Raw genomic sequence first — 14,093 nt, forward strand, 5'->3', positions numbered from 1 at the left:
TCCAGGGGAACAAGTACCGCAATAAAACAGCCCTTCTAGTCAAGTCCGCCTCTGGGTCAGCCTGCTATATCTTCGAACAATATGATGAAGAAGTTCAGCATTTGTAGTGTGTTGATTTGTCTTGACTATCAGAAAGTGTAGCTTGGTTTTATCACACAGGGACTAATGGAGAGACAGCTTGCTTCAGAAAGTTGCAGTCTTGTCTTGTGGTTTGGAAGTCATGGAACGTCTGTATAAGAGGGTGTCTAGAGTTGCTGGCTAATGGGTGACATTGAAAGAGTTCAGGTGACGGTCAGAGAGAGGGAACTCAGCAACAGAGAGAGCAGTGCATGGTGATGGAGTGATAAGATGTTAAGTGTAAGGAACGTCTCAGACTGTGAACTTCCACAATGCTGAGCTCAGCCAAACTGGTACAGAGCACCCTTGATTAATGAGGAGATCTCCTTTCCCAATCTTGTCACACAGGATTAAAGTCAATGCCACCTGGCAATCACATTCTGTAGATGTATTTAACCACTTTGTCACAAAGCTCCTTGTTTTTGACCCCATAAATGATAGGGTTGAGCATAGGGGGGATGAGGAAATAGAGGTTGGCCAAGATGATGTGAACATGGGGAGCGATGCCCTGACCGAACTGATGTGTCAGGTTAGAGAAGAGGGGGGGAGTATAAGAGGTCAGAATCACCCAGGTGTGGGTTGTGCAGGTGTTGAGGGCTTTCTGGTGGGCTTCCTTGGAGGAGATTCTGAAGACAGCCCTGATGATCAGACCATAGGACAGGGCAATCAGCGGCAGGTCTAACCCGATGATTACAAACACTAACACAAAGTTCCATGTCCCGTTGAATGTAATGTCCCCACATGACATCTTCACCAGAGCTATGTGCTCGCAGTACGTGTGGGGGATAACATGGTTGGCACAGAATGGCTGCCTGCTCAGGAGCAGGGGCAGGGGCAGAATGAAGAGTACAGCTCGTGTCAAACCCACTAGCCCTAGCTTAGCTATTCGTGCGTTGGTGAGGATGGTGGCGTATCTCAGAGGGTTACATATGGCAACGTAGCGATCAAAGGCCATTGTCACAAGGATGGATGAGTGCATAAGAGAAAAAACATGATGGAAGAACATCTGGGTGAGGCAGCCATTCACAGTGATGTATTTCAAATTGAACCAAAATATACACAGTGCCTTAGGCACAGTGGAGGTCGACCTGCTGATATCTGTGAGCGCCAGCATGCAGATCAGCAGGTACATCGGCTTGTGCAGGGTCTGCTCTTTGCCTACAACAAACAGAATTGTGAAATTTCCCAACAGCCCAATAATGTAGAATGTAGAGAAAGGGATGGAAATCATGATGTGGGCAGTTTCCAAGCCAGGGATGCCCATTAGGATGAATGTTGAAGCATCAGAGGGGGCGAGGTTGAAAGATGCCATGAGGTGGTGGACACATGAATCTGGTTGAGAAATGTTCAAGGTTCCTCTGAAAGGACAGAAGCACAGCAAGGGGGGTTACACACTTTATAACAAATAGTACAATAAATATTTTATAGTTATTAACAATCTAGAAAAGGGGGTGAGCAGTGAGGTGGCAACATTTACACATGGCACCACATTATTAGGTCAGAGTCAAGTCCAGAGAAGTTTTCAGACGGAGCTAACCAAGCCAGGTGAATGGGCAGCATGATGGCAGATGAACTTCGATGTCAATAACTGCAACGTGCATGCCCACTGAGCGAAAAACTTCAACTTCTCAACTGTCTTACAAGGTTCTAATTTAACTGTATGAACTCAGGAGGGGGATGTGTGCATCACAGTACACAGCTCTGTGAAACTTTGCTCACAGTGCAAGCATTGACAGAAACTAAGCAAAACTTTGGGATCCAGGAGAAGTGTGATGGGGAATCATACAGTAAATACAATGCCATGAGATCAGTCAGTCAATGTTTCACCCTCCTCTAGACTCCTCTGTGTAATACTGAGCACCCTTTTCACACAGGATATTGCAGAACTAGAGGGGTTCAGGGAAGGACAATGAGAATGATCAAGGGCTTGGGGAAACTCTCATATGCAGATAGATTGAAAAGACTGGGATTGTTACTTTAGAAAGGAGATGAGTACGAGGGGATTTGAGAAAAGTCTATAAAATATGACTGGTAAAGAGTAGATGGATCTACTCTAAAGATCTCTAACACAAGATCAAGAGGACATTCAATTAAACTGAAACTGGGCAAGTTCAAAACTGATCAAAAGAGTGCTTTCTTCACTCAATGCTTAATTACACAGCGGAGCTCATGGGCACAAGAGGTAGTTACGGCCCTGAGCTAAGGAAGAATCAAGAATGTTTTGGACATTTTTATGGACAGTAAGACTATCCAGTTATAATAGTTACAGCTAAATAAATATTTTGGAAAGCCTATCTGTCCATGAGTTTCAGGGCACAAATCAATTTGTAGCTGTTATGCATTAGGGTGACACCCTCATGACGGTCAGGTCATCCCCCCCCATCCACCCACTGCTGGGTTTCTTACACCTTCTTCCATAGCATCTGGGGCTGCCACTGTCAGAGAAAGGACACTGGACTAGATGGACCATAGGACTGATCTACGATGTAATTCCCATGTTGGAAAGGAGCCAACTTTTCCCCAGGAAAACAGATACTGTCACGGTGAGATATGACTTTGTGCTGAACAGAATGGTCATGAAGGGCACAGAGGGCTTGGTATTTAGGCCTACAGGACTGTACCTCTGTTACTTCTCTTGTTTCTTTTGGCAAGACACTTTCTTGCAGTCACCCAGCTTTGTCCGAGACATCTGTGATACTCTATGCATCAGGGGAGTGCCCTATAACCCCCATATTGCTCATTTATATATAATGGTGATATTGCAGATAAAGCATGCCATGAGAGGCATCAGGGGAAAAGTTATGATCTGCTGAAAGTCATTGTTCTACCTATATGTGGATATCATTAGTGTACCTGAAATTGTGAGATTGTGTTGTATGATTGTCACTAAATCATGCTGTAAGTTGGGAATCAGCAGCTCCCCAGAGACAACAGCAAGAAAAAGTGAACAACGCCCGGGTGGGTGTCGAACAACCATGAACAGCCATTGTCCAGCAAGGCAGCTACAATGCAATGACTTGCTTGCACAAGGCCACACTAAGGGAATTGCTCAGCCTTGTCTGGTGACTCAGCAATGCCCCGAGACATGCCTGGACTTGTGTTTTCCAAGCACATGGATTAAGGATATAAAACATAACACAATGGTCCTACGCTTGGCCTTTTCTCTTCTCCCCCCTGACCTGTGTTGCAATCAACAAGGATTCTCAGAAGACTGAAGACTCCACAGAGTAGACTGGGCCTCGTTTCAAGGTTGATACCTATGGACTATGAACTGCAACATCCAGTGGGATGAGAAAAAAATGCTTAATCTATTTGTTGCCCAGTCTAATAGGGAGGAAAGTTTAGACTCCATGCTTATATTTTCTTTTCTTTTGGTAACAACTCTGGCTTTTTGCCTATCACTTAATATCTCTTAAAATCTATCTTTTGTAGTCAATAAATTTGTTTTATTGTTTCTCTTGACCAGTGAGTTTGCCTGAAGGGTTTGGTGAATCTGCTTGGGTTTACAATGGCTGGTGTATCCACTTTCCATTGATGAAGTGGTGAACCAAATAATAAACTTGCACTGTTCGACTTGAGCAGTGCAAGACGGTATATTCCTGAGGTACAGTGCTGGGAGCTGGGGGAATTTGGTTGGTGCCTTTCCTTGTGTGATTCATAAGTGGCTCTGGGTGCATTCGGGAAGTTTAGCTGGGTGTGGGGCTCCACATGCCGTTGTGCTGAGTGATAACAGCACCTGTAGGGGTTGCTGCTTGTCACTAGCAAATCATTGTGAGAGACAGCCCAGGCTGGAGAGTTAAGCGGGCACAGTGGTCCCAGAGTCCCAGGCTGCACCCTGGGGATCCCATCACAATAAGTGACAGTTGTTACTGACATGTGTCAGCACAGACATATGTCAGCAACTCAGCCACTTTCCCTTCTCATGCCTGAATATAGATAAAGTTTACAGGTGACACAAAATTGGGGGATCGTAAATAATGAAGAGGACAGGCCACTGATTCAGAGCAATCTCGACTGGTTGATAAAGTGGGTCAAAGCAAACAACATGTCTTCTAATATAGTTAGCTAAACATGAGCTCTCAGTGTGATCCTGTGTCCAAAATAGCTAAAGAAATCCTTGGATGATAACCAGAGGAATCTCAAGGAGAGGTGGAGAAATTGTTTTACATCTAATTTAGCACTGGTGGGACTGCTGCTGGAATCCTGTGTCCAGTTCTGTTGTCCATGATGAAAGATGGATGTTGATACATTGAAGAGGGTTCAGAGAAGAGTGACAAGAACTATTAAAAGATTACAAAACTTGCCATAAAGTTATAGACTCAAGGAGCTCAATCTATTTGATTTAATGAAGATGGTTATGGGGTGACTTGATAACAGTCCCTAAGTACCTACATGAATAATAGAATCATAGAATTTCAGGGTTGGAAAGGACCTCAGGAGGTCATCTAGTCCAACCCCCTGCTCAAAGCAGGACCTAATCCTCAACTAAATCATCCCAGCCAGGGCTTTGTCAAGCCTGACCTTAAAAACCTCTAAGGAAAGAGATTCCACCACCTCCCTAGCCTAGCCACTCAGTCCCTACTCTGTAGCGGTGCACGGGGTTCTTCTGTCCTAAGTGCAGGACTCTACATTTGTCCTTGTTGAACCTTGTCAGATTTCTTTTAGCCCAACGTGGGGAACAACACAGCTAGTTAACTGTGGGCTTTTCAGTCTGGTCTACAGAGGTTTTGCATGTTACAATGGCTGGAAGTTGAAGTTAAACCAATTTTGACTGGAAAGAGGTGTACATTTTTTAAATGGTGAGAGTAATTAACCATTGGAGCAATTAACCAAGGGTCATGGCAGATTTTCAATCACTGAGAATTTTTAAATCTAGATGAGAGGTTTCTCTAAAAGCTCTGCTCCAGGAATTATTTCAGGGACATTCTCTGGCGTGTGCTCCACAGCAGTGGTTTTCAGAAAAAATTCTGGGGACGCAGTTGAAGAAAATTGTTGATGCCCACGACCCAACAGAGCTAGGGATGAGGGGTTTGGGGTAAGGGAGGGGGCTCTGGGCTGGGGCAGGGGGTTGGGGTGCAGGAGGAGGTCAGGACACTGGTCTGGGTGTGCAGGCTCCGGGGTGGGTGTGGGGATGAGGGCTCTGGGGTGCAGGAAGGGGTTCTGGGTTTGGGGGGCTCAGGGCTGGGGCAGAGGATTGGGGCATGGCCTTAGCTCCGGTGGCTGGGTAGTAACTAATTACACGACATATATATATATATAAAGGCCTCATTTGTAATGTCACTACTCTACATTTCTGTTTGACTTCTCCTACACAAAGCACTGTGGGGCACACTACAGCAATGCCTATCCCAGTATTTCAGAACACTCGGCCTACTACCATAATAATACAAGTGGTAACTGTAATTGCCCTAAGAGGAATGTGTTGCTATCTGCAGTAACCACAAGAGCCAAACTACACCACCCAGACTGGGAAAGGTTTGTTATGCTTGGATACAAAGTGCTGTCACATGTACACATACATACGATGCATACGCACCCATATGTAACACAGAAATATATGCACCGTATCCACACTATCCATACCTGTTAATTACCTAAAAGTGCCTCCAAGGCTCAATCATAAAACTACATTCCTCAGTCATGGTCCCGGGCCGAACATTCCCACATCCAGTGTGAGGGACTAAAAACAATTGGAAAATAAAATCTGTCCATGGGTTGTACGAGGGAATGTGCAGACAAAGGGACAGATGGGGCATAAATGTGTGGATGGGAAAATAAGGTGGCCACATAACAGTGTTTAACCCAGTGGGTTATCTTCAGTCCATGCTTTATGCTTTTCCAATATGATGGGTAAACATCCTCCCGAGAAAAAGAAAAAGAAGTGGGGGAAGTCGTAGGAAGGGAGCCTGAGACATTAGCCCTTGTATGAGAGGCCTGGTGTGAGGCCTGAGGCCTGGGCTAAAGTAGTAGTCAAAGCTTTATTGATAAAAAGCCAAGAAAAGCTGTGAGCATAAGGCAGGCCCTGCTCACAAAATCTGGCCAGAACAGGGCTGATACTGCAGAAATACACGTTCCGAAGAAGTGCTAGGCACAGAGCACTCACACAAACACATCCCGATATCACGTGGTACCAGACCATCCGAATATCGAGGATGATACAAAAACATTCCCCAATAATAACAGGAAGACACTGACCCCTCCTAAAAGATAAGGTCAGGATGACAGGACGTAATGAAAATGTCTTGATTGAACCAACACGTACAAATTGATGGGTGATAACGAGCCACATCAGGGGGCAGTAACTGAGTCTGTCAGAGGGGCAGTACGTAACTTGTTTGTATCGGGGTACACAGATGTATCTCAGAGGGAGTGTCTTTGTCTAGCCTAGGGGGGAAGGTAAAGTCCTGCCATTTACTGCGCTGGTCCATTCTTATGGGCATTCATGTATTAGTGGTCCAGTAGAGTCTGTGGGATACTAGTACCATGATTTTTCGACAATAAACCTGGCCGGGTGCCATGGTACCTTAGCAGATCTTGTGGTCATTGGGCGGTTCGCTCGAGGTCTGCCGTGCCAGCTGTCTGCGCAGAGCTGGAACACCACACGGGGAGAAGACACACACAACCCAGCATCTAAGCACAGCGACCAGGGTGCAGTTGGAATCGGGGCAGCCTGGGATGGGGAAGGAGAGTACAGACAGGGGGTGAGAATATGCTGGGAGATAGAACCAGCTGAGGAGCTAAGATCAATGGTTCTCTCCACCGGTGAGATGCCTGATGTTACATAAATAACATTCAACCACAACAATTGGAAACCCACTGAGTGAAGATTGTGACACCCAGGCTGCAGTTCTGTGGCTCGCCAGGGGAAAGAGACCCTGAGAGCCGCCCACCTGCACTCGGGGCCAGGAAAGTTCCCAGCGCTGGCCTTTGACCACCAATCACAATGAAAAATGTAATTTCAGCAGCGCTGCCTGCCTGTCCGTGTACACCCCGCTCCCTGCCCTCACAACCCCCAGCGCTGCTGCTTCACTATGTACACTCCGCTCCCTGCACCACAACCTCCAGCGCTGCCCATCTTTCTGTGTACACCCCACTCCCCATCCCCATACACCCCACCAGTGCCCACCTCTCCATGTACACCCCATTTCCCAACCCCACAACTCCCAGCACTGCCCGTCTGTCCATGTACATCCCACGCCCTGCCCCCAGACCCCTCAGGGCTGCCCGCTTGTCCATGTAGGCCCCCCACCCTCACAACTTCCAGACCTGCCACACAGTGATACCCCTCACCCAGGACCAAAACCAGGGGCCAGACCCCACAGCGACAGCCACAGAAACATATCCACAGACAAGGTTAAACTCAGAGTCTGCCTGCCCCAGGGAAAAGGGGGAGATCAGCCTGAACTGCCTTTCTGGGGGCATAGTGAACCCCAGCAGCAGCTCAGCCTGTGCAGGGAAGGAGAGAGGGACGGACCCGCGGGAGGGAGAGAGGACGTGGAGACTAAAAGGAGCTAACTCTGACTAACTCTTCCTCAAAGTGACAAAAAGCTTTAACGTATTGCAGCCCGTTAGAAATGCAGATGCCCCTTCCTGAGGCTCTAGTGGGGCTGCTCACGGGAGGAAGGAGGGTCTGGATGGGGAATGATGTCAGAGACAATCTGCTACCATGTTGTCCACATTCTCTTACAGTCTGAGACACCCCCACCTTCATGGCGCCTCTTTGGTCTGTGCATTAGACAGAATGTGCATTCCCAATTTTCCCTCGTTTCAGGACTCTACGTCACTGTGATTTGGATACTGCACATCCCCTTCCCTCCCCCCTGCACATCCACACACACAGTGTGTTCCTGGACCTCCTGGTTTCCCCTAAGGTAGAAACATGCTTTTATTTTAACTTCTCTTTGGTGCTTCTCATCCTCTCCAGAAGCAGAGATTCAGGGGCAGAGAGAGAGCAGACCTCTCTCCTCCCACAAAAAAACTGTTCCCCTGATTGTTTTCAACCCTAAGCCTGTGAGTTTCAGACTTCAGCAAGTATCCTGTCAGTTCTTCTTTGGTCCGAACAAGGTTACCCATCCACAGAGGCCACAGGACGAGTCCAGTTGAAGACACTGGAGGCTGATGGCCAGTGTAAATCTGGCCATTTATTTAAGTGCCTACATGTGGATTTAGGGTGAACTCCTGGTTGTGTTGGGAGTTTTGCCACTGAACTCAATGGGACCAAGATTTCACCCTTAGTGTTTCAGGTTCGGGTCTGAACTGTGAAAATCATGGCTTCACATCCTGGAACAGAGAACGCTGTTCTGTATGGCACTGAAAGAGTCTGAAGGAAACCCGCAGTTTATGTGGTGTTCTGAGACTGGGCAAGAAAGATGCGGATTTCAAAACACATGGGCCGCGATATTTCTCTCAGGGAGGCCAGTGTCAACCTGGACTGACCCAGTGAAGGCAGAATGTGAGAGCAGAATCTGGCTAGTGTGTGACCTTTTCTTGTTGTGATCCTTCTGGTAACACAAATACCCGCTGCAGAGACTTTGGCTGCACTTCTTAACAGTGCAGTGAAATTGCTGAATTGGAAAACTTGAGCGAACCACAGGAAAATCCACAGAAACCAAAAAAAGGAAGCTACTCAGACAGATAGAAGGACACACTCAGACACAAGGAACTTCTCTTAAAAACAAATATTTGTCTAAACTATTTCCAGTACAGTTATAATTCCAGTTTTACCAGGTCAACCCTTTGGCGTTTCTGACAATACTAAACAGTTCAAGTTGCCGTGCTGGTGAATTCGTGCCCAGATGTTTTTTTTTACTTGAAGCCTTGAACTCTTCTTGAGCCCTTAGTTCTAACTTTAGTGCAGAAACTGGTAACTCACCAAAATCCTGCTCAGCACAGAGAGGAAATCTCCTTACGGCGACAGAAATGCAGAGCCCCAAGAATCAGTGTATGAATCTCCAATATCTGACACGCTCTGTGCTGGACAGCGACCTTTATCATTCCCCTGTACAGTCCCTGCAGACTCTCAGGTTGGCAGTACTCCCAGACAATTCCCTTGGCTCCTTGAGCAGTGGGACGAGCAGAAAATGGACCCTGGAGAACTTCAACCTGAGATCCTCCCCTCGGGAGTGAAGAAATGATTCAATGATAACAGGCTCAGATTCTAAGGGCAAATTCAGTCTTGCAGACTTGATTGAATCATCCGGCACTACGGAAACACCAGAAAGGAGAGGAAGAGCCAAGGCTTAGACCAGGGGTCTCAAAGTCGATTTACCTTAGGGCCAGCGCTAGTCCTCAAATCCTTCCAACGGGCCAATAATGTCACTGAAGATGGTGTTCAGAAAAGAAAATGTTTATATTGTATTTTTTATTTCAAATTTCTTAGAAATAATAAAGCTGTCATACAACTTTATACAATTCTTCGCCTGCCAGAGAGTTTTGTGTTTTTGCCAGGCACCTGGCAACACGTCAGTTCTGTCAGTTTGTTGATGTTTGGCCACTGATGGCCCACGGCCCGGGACTTTGAGACCCCTGGCTTAGATTTATTTATCTATCATTTACACTTTTAGCTACTTCCATTGACTGGGATGAAGACCTGTGATTCCATTCACCAAACAGTGCGTCCCACGCAGGAAAATACGTTGTCCGAGTGTGCTTGTAATATCTGAACAGTCAAGGAAGGCTGGTTTTTTCCCAGGTTGTTTGTGAGCAGACTCTTCCTCTGTGCCAGGGGTAACAGGGACACTAGGCAGCTCACAGAACTTTTGGGCTTCCTCCCAAACAGCATCCCACTTAGCGCTGCTTTGCATACTCTCTAACGCTTTGACAGTTCCCTGCTGTACACGGCAGGCCTGAGTCAGTGTCATGTCTTGCATCTGCTGAGCTTTCTGTGCTATGTGACTCATACTAAGAACATAGTAAAAAGCCATCAAGCACACACAAAAATCTATTTTCTGCACATTCTCCAAGAAACCGAACGCTTCAATGAATCTTCGGTAGGGAGGCTCTGACAGTCCCAACAAACGGCTGAGAAGTGCTCTCATGGAGTTTTTTACAGCAGATGCATTTCTCCATCTGCATGCCCATCTCCTGTCATTTAAACTAGACAATTCCAGTTTCACTAAAAAAATCAAGTAGCTATTCTGTTAACTCTGCATGCCTCAGATAAAAGCAAATGCAATTCACTAGCCATGCAATGTATCTATAGAGCAGTGGGGTGATCTTGCAGCATATTTTGCTGTACTCCACTTACATGACCTGCCACGACAGCAGCCCCATCATAACCCTGTGCTACAACTGGCAAGTTTGCAATACCGAATACCTGTAAGAGCTACAGTGTTGTGATAGACGGTGCCAGTGTCCTCTCGCTCAGAGCAATCAACAAAGCCTAGAAATCGTTCCTTTATTTCCAGATTTTTGTGTATCTTTTGTGTATTTTGTGTGTTTTGTGTACCATTTTTGATGAACGCAGGGTCTCTCAAGCTACCGGGAAACTGTCTGCAAGGAAAGCAGATCACTGCATCTGCTGGCTCGCTGTACTCTGAAAATGGAAATGTCTTGTTATATTCCAACGTAAATGAGAAAGTCGTTGGACCGAGACAGAACTTTACTTATTCTAGTGTCCCTAGTTCACTTCTATTCTTTGGACGTTGTGCCACTTAGTCACCTATGGCATTTGCATGCCTCTGTTCTTTGGTTGATGTCTGGCTCCTATGCCTGGCCCAGCTGTGGGACTGCTCCTACTCCTATCCCTAGAGAAGAGTAGGGACTCAGGAAGTGGTGGGCGGGGGGTGGGGGCATGGGGAAAGGGGGCTGAGGAGAGGAGAGATTCAGCAAGTGGCAGGCGTCCGGGTAGTCTCGGAGGAGGAGAGGAGGGACTGAGAGAGAAGCAGGGCATGGCAGGGGCCTCAGCGGAGGGAGCAGCAGGGACAGAAAGAGGCAGAGAGGCTGTGGAGTTATGGGGGAAAAGCGGGAGGGGACCTCAGGGTGGGGAAAAGGCAGGGCCACCACGGCCCAGGTGTCCACACTCTCAGAGGTGGTGGGGCAGCAGCTGTGCCGCAGGGGAGGTTTAGTCTCCTCTGGCCTATTATTCCCGCTGGCGATGTAAGGTGGCCCTCCCTGGGCCACTTCCTAAAACCTCCCTGTGATCATCCCAATAGCTCTGTCTGGGGTAAGACAGCATGAACGGTGTCCACTCACCCAAGGCACTTTGTGGTGACTGTATGTTGTGAGGTTGTTGTCCTTTCCTCTCAGGCAGCAACTGCCTCCTCCTGCTTGCTCCAATTCAGCCACTGTGATGAGGGCATCCTGGACTTCAGCTGTTTAGTATCGAACAGCTTAATTCTGTCAAGTCTCCACTCCCAGTGTCTGTCGCATACTGGCTTCACAGTGACATTGGCATGATCTGTGAGAATTTTCCAACAATTAACAGAGGCAGAGAAGAGAAGAAGATTGAGCGAGTGGCATCCACATGGAAAGAAAAATGCTCTTGCGTTTTCATTAATGATCCTTGCCTGTACACCGTTGTTTTTCTCTTTCATGTTTGCACTGTTGTCATAACCCTGGCCCTGGCAGTCTTGCATAAAGGAGTTTTGTAGGAAATGGGATTAAGTCAGAGATGCGGGTAAAAGAAAGGAGTTTCCTTATTCTTCATGCAGTATAGAAATGTGCACAGCGGTTTGCCCAACTGCGTAGCCAAGACCTTGTCCCAAGGAACTTCATCATTCTGTTAAGTAGAACAGGTGGAAACAGAAACTGCTCCTGACAGAAAGCCTGAGGGTGGGGATAGGTGATCAGGGATTGAAAGAGAGGGCGATGGGTTTCAAGGTGGTCACAGCAGACAGACGGCACCTACTTAAAGGTTAATCTGTCTTGAAATCTCCAGAGCCACTGCGTTGGGAACATCCCTTGGACAGGGTACAGTGCAGGGACTGAGGATGCTACTCCCCTGACCACGGTGGCCTTTATTCCCACTCTTGTTGAGATGGGGGAGGGAGGCACATGGGGGAGCTGCTCCCCCACCCATTTATCTCCTGTGCACCCGCTTGCCTGACTTTGGGGAGGCAGCCCCCGGGACCAAGCGAGTGAAGCTCCTGAGCCAGTTAGCAGAGAGGACCCTTGTCTGCTGATCATGTGTGGGCGGGGGGGAATTTAAACCACTCAAGTCACACACACCCCTCTCCTGGCAGCCTCCTCCTTACCCTGAGTTCCCCGCTGGGAAAGCAGCTGTTCCTCCCCTACCTTTCCCTGTGGAGTTAAAGCAGCAGCCCCTCCCTGCAGCTCCCAGCTGTTTCCTGCATGTGCTGTTTGCCTCTCCTGGTCCCTGTCTCCAGCAAGTGCTGTGCAGGGAGCGGGGGGCCTGGCAGGCAAACCCTGCAGGTATCATGCAGGGAAGGGGGGCATGGCAGGCAAACTCTGACAGAAAACTGAGGGGGGTTATGTGACCCTGTGTGCCCCCCTGTGTGTCATCTCTCTGCCAGGGTGGGATGGGATCAGGGTGCACTGTCCCCGGTTAGCAGGGTGCTCACCTGTGGGGAGCCAAGTGTGCGCTACCCTACCTTCTGGCAGTGCCGGGGGAAAGAGCAAGTCCTTTCCTGGACAAGTGTGGGGCTCTTAGGGACCGATAGTGCAGGCCCACCCCCACCGCAACCTAGATAGCAGGGAAGCTCCAAGCCTCCAGCCAGGACACAGAGCTGCTGGCACATGCACTCCTCCTCCTTCTCCTCCTCTCCCCCACCAACTTCAGTCGCCTATTACAGAGATCAGATTGGGAGCCTCTTCCATCCGAGCCCCACTCCAGGCACGGCTTCTGTCAGGGTTCCCTCCCCGCACTGAACTCTGGGGTACAGATGTTGGGACCCGCACGAAAGGCCCCCGAAGCTTATTTCTACCCGCTTAGGTTAAAACTTCTCCAAGGCACAAATCCTTTCCTTGTCCTTGGACGGTATTGCTGCCACCACCAAGTGATTTAGACAAAAATCCAGGAAAAAGGTCCCCTTGGAGTCCCTGTTCTCCCCCTCAGGGAAGGCTTGAGAATAATATACTAACCAGTTGGTTACAAAGTGAGCACAAACCAAACCCGTGGGTGTTTAGGACACTGAAAATCAATCAGGTTCTTAAAGGAAGACTTTTATTTAAAAAAAAAGTAAAAGAATCACACCTGCAAAATCAGGTTGGAAGGTAAATTTACAGGGTAAATAAAAAGCTTTAAAACACAAAGGATTTCCCTCTGGGCTCAGCTTCAAAGTTACAAAAAACAGGAATGAAACTCCCTCTTAGCGTAGAGAAAATTCACAAGCCAAAACAAAAAATAATCGAACGCATTTCCTTGCCTTTACTTACAATTTCTGTAATTTTAGAGATATCATTTCAAGTATCTTTTCAGGAGATGGTTAACCTTCTTGGTCTCTCTCTCTGTGTCCAGAGAGCAAACAACCAAAGAGAGTGCAAACAAAGCTTCTCCCCACCCCCTAGGTTGGAAAGTTTCTTCTTTCCTTCTTGGTCCTTTTGGTCAGGTGCCAACCAGGTTATTTGAGCTTCTTAACGCCTTACAGGTAACGTGATTCTGTATCTCTGGCCAGGAGGGATTTTATGTTACTGCATACGTAAAGGTTGTTACCCTTCCCTTTATATTTATGACCGCTTCTAACACATGGGGCCCTCTGTCCCGGGAGAGTGGCAAGCCCTGCTCCCTCTGGAGCAACCCTGCTCCCTCTGGAGGAGTTACTTGGCTGAGTGCCTAACTGGTCAAGCTGCAGCTTGGATCCACCCTCTCCAGCGCTTCCTGTTTCTTTCCTGGCTGGCTGGTTGCCTACCTCTGAAAGCCCAGCTGGCTCTCAGTTGGCAGGTCTCGTCATGTGACCTGCCAACCAAGTACATCACCCTGGGCTGTCACCAGACCACCCACGTCAAAGGCCGGCCCTGGGTTAGAGTCCAAGTCTCATTGGGATCACATAGGACATGGGCTAGGGTGTCCTGACTCC

At 47.9% G+C, this 14,093-nt stretch overlaps 1 protein-coding gene across 1 annotated transcript; it reads right to left on the reverse strand.

Moving 5' to 3' along the window:
- Window positions 1–490: 490 nt before the first annotated feature.
- On the reverse strand, window positions 491–1,429 carry LOC102941298 (putative olfactory receptor 52P1). The gene has a single exon (XM_037889714.1). It carries the CDS (start codon window positions 1,427–1,429, stop codon window positions 491–493), a length of 939 nt encoding a protein of 312 aa, XP_037745642.1.
- Window positions 1,430–14,093: the final 12,664 nt, after the last annotated feature.

This window comes from Chelonia mydas, chromosome 1, assembly GCF_015237465.2.
Source record: "Chelonia mydas isolate rCheMyd1 chromosome 1, rCheMyd1.pri.v2, whole genome shotgun sequence".
In the NCBI taxonomy this organism is placed as follows: domain Eukaryota; kingdom Metazoa; phylum Chordata; order Testudines; family Cheloniidae; genus Chelonia; species Chelonia mydas.

What these genes read in the sequence shown, in the direction of transcription:
- LOC102941298 (XM_037889714.1), bottom strand. Translation starts at nt 1,429, where the DNA reads ATGGCATCTTTCAACCTCGCCCCCTCTGATGCTTCAACATTCATCCTA.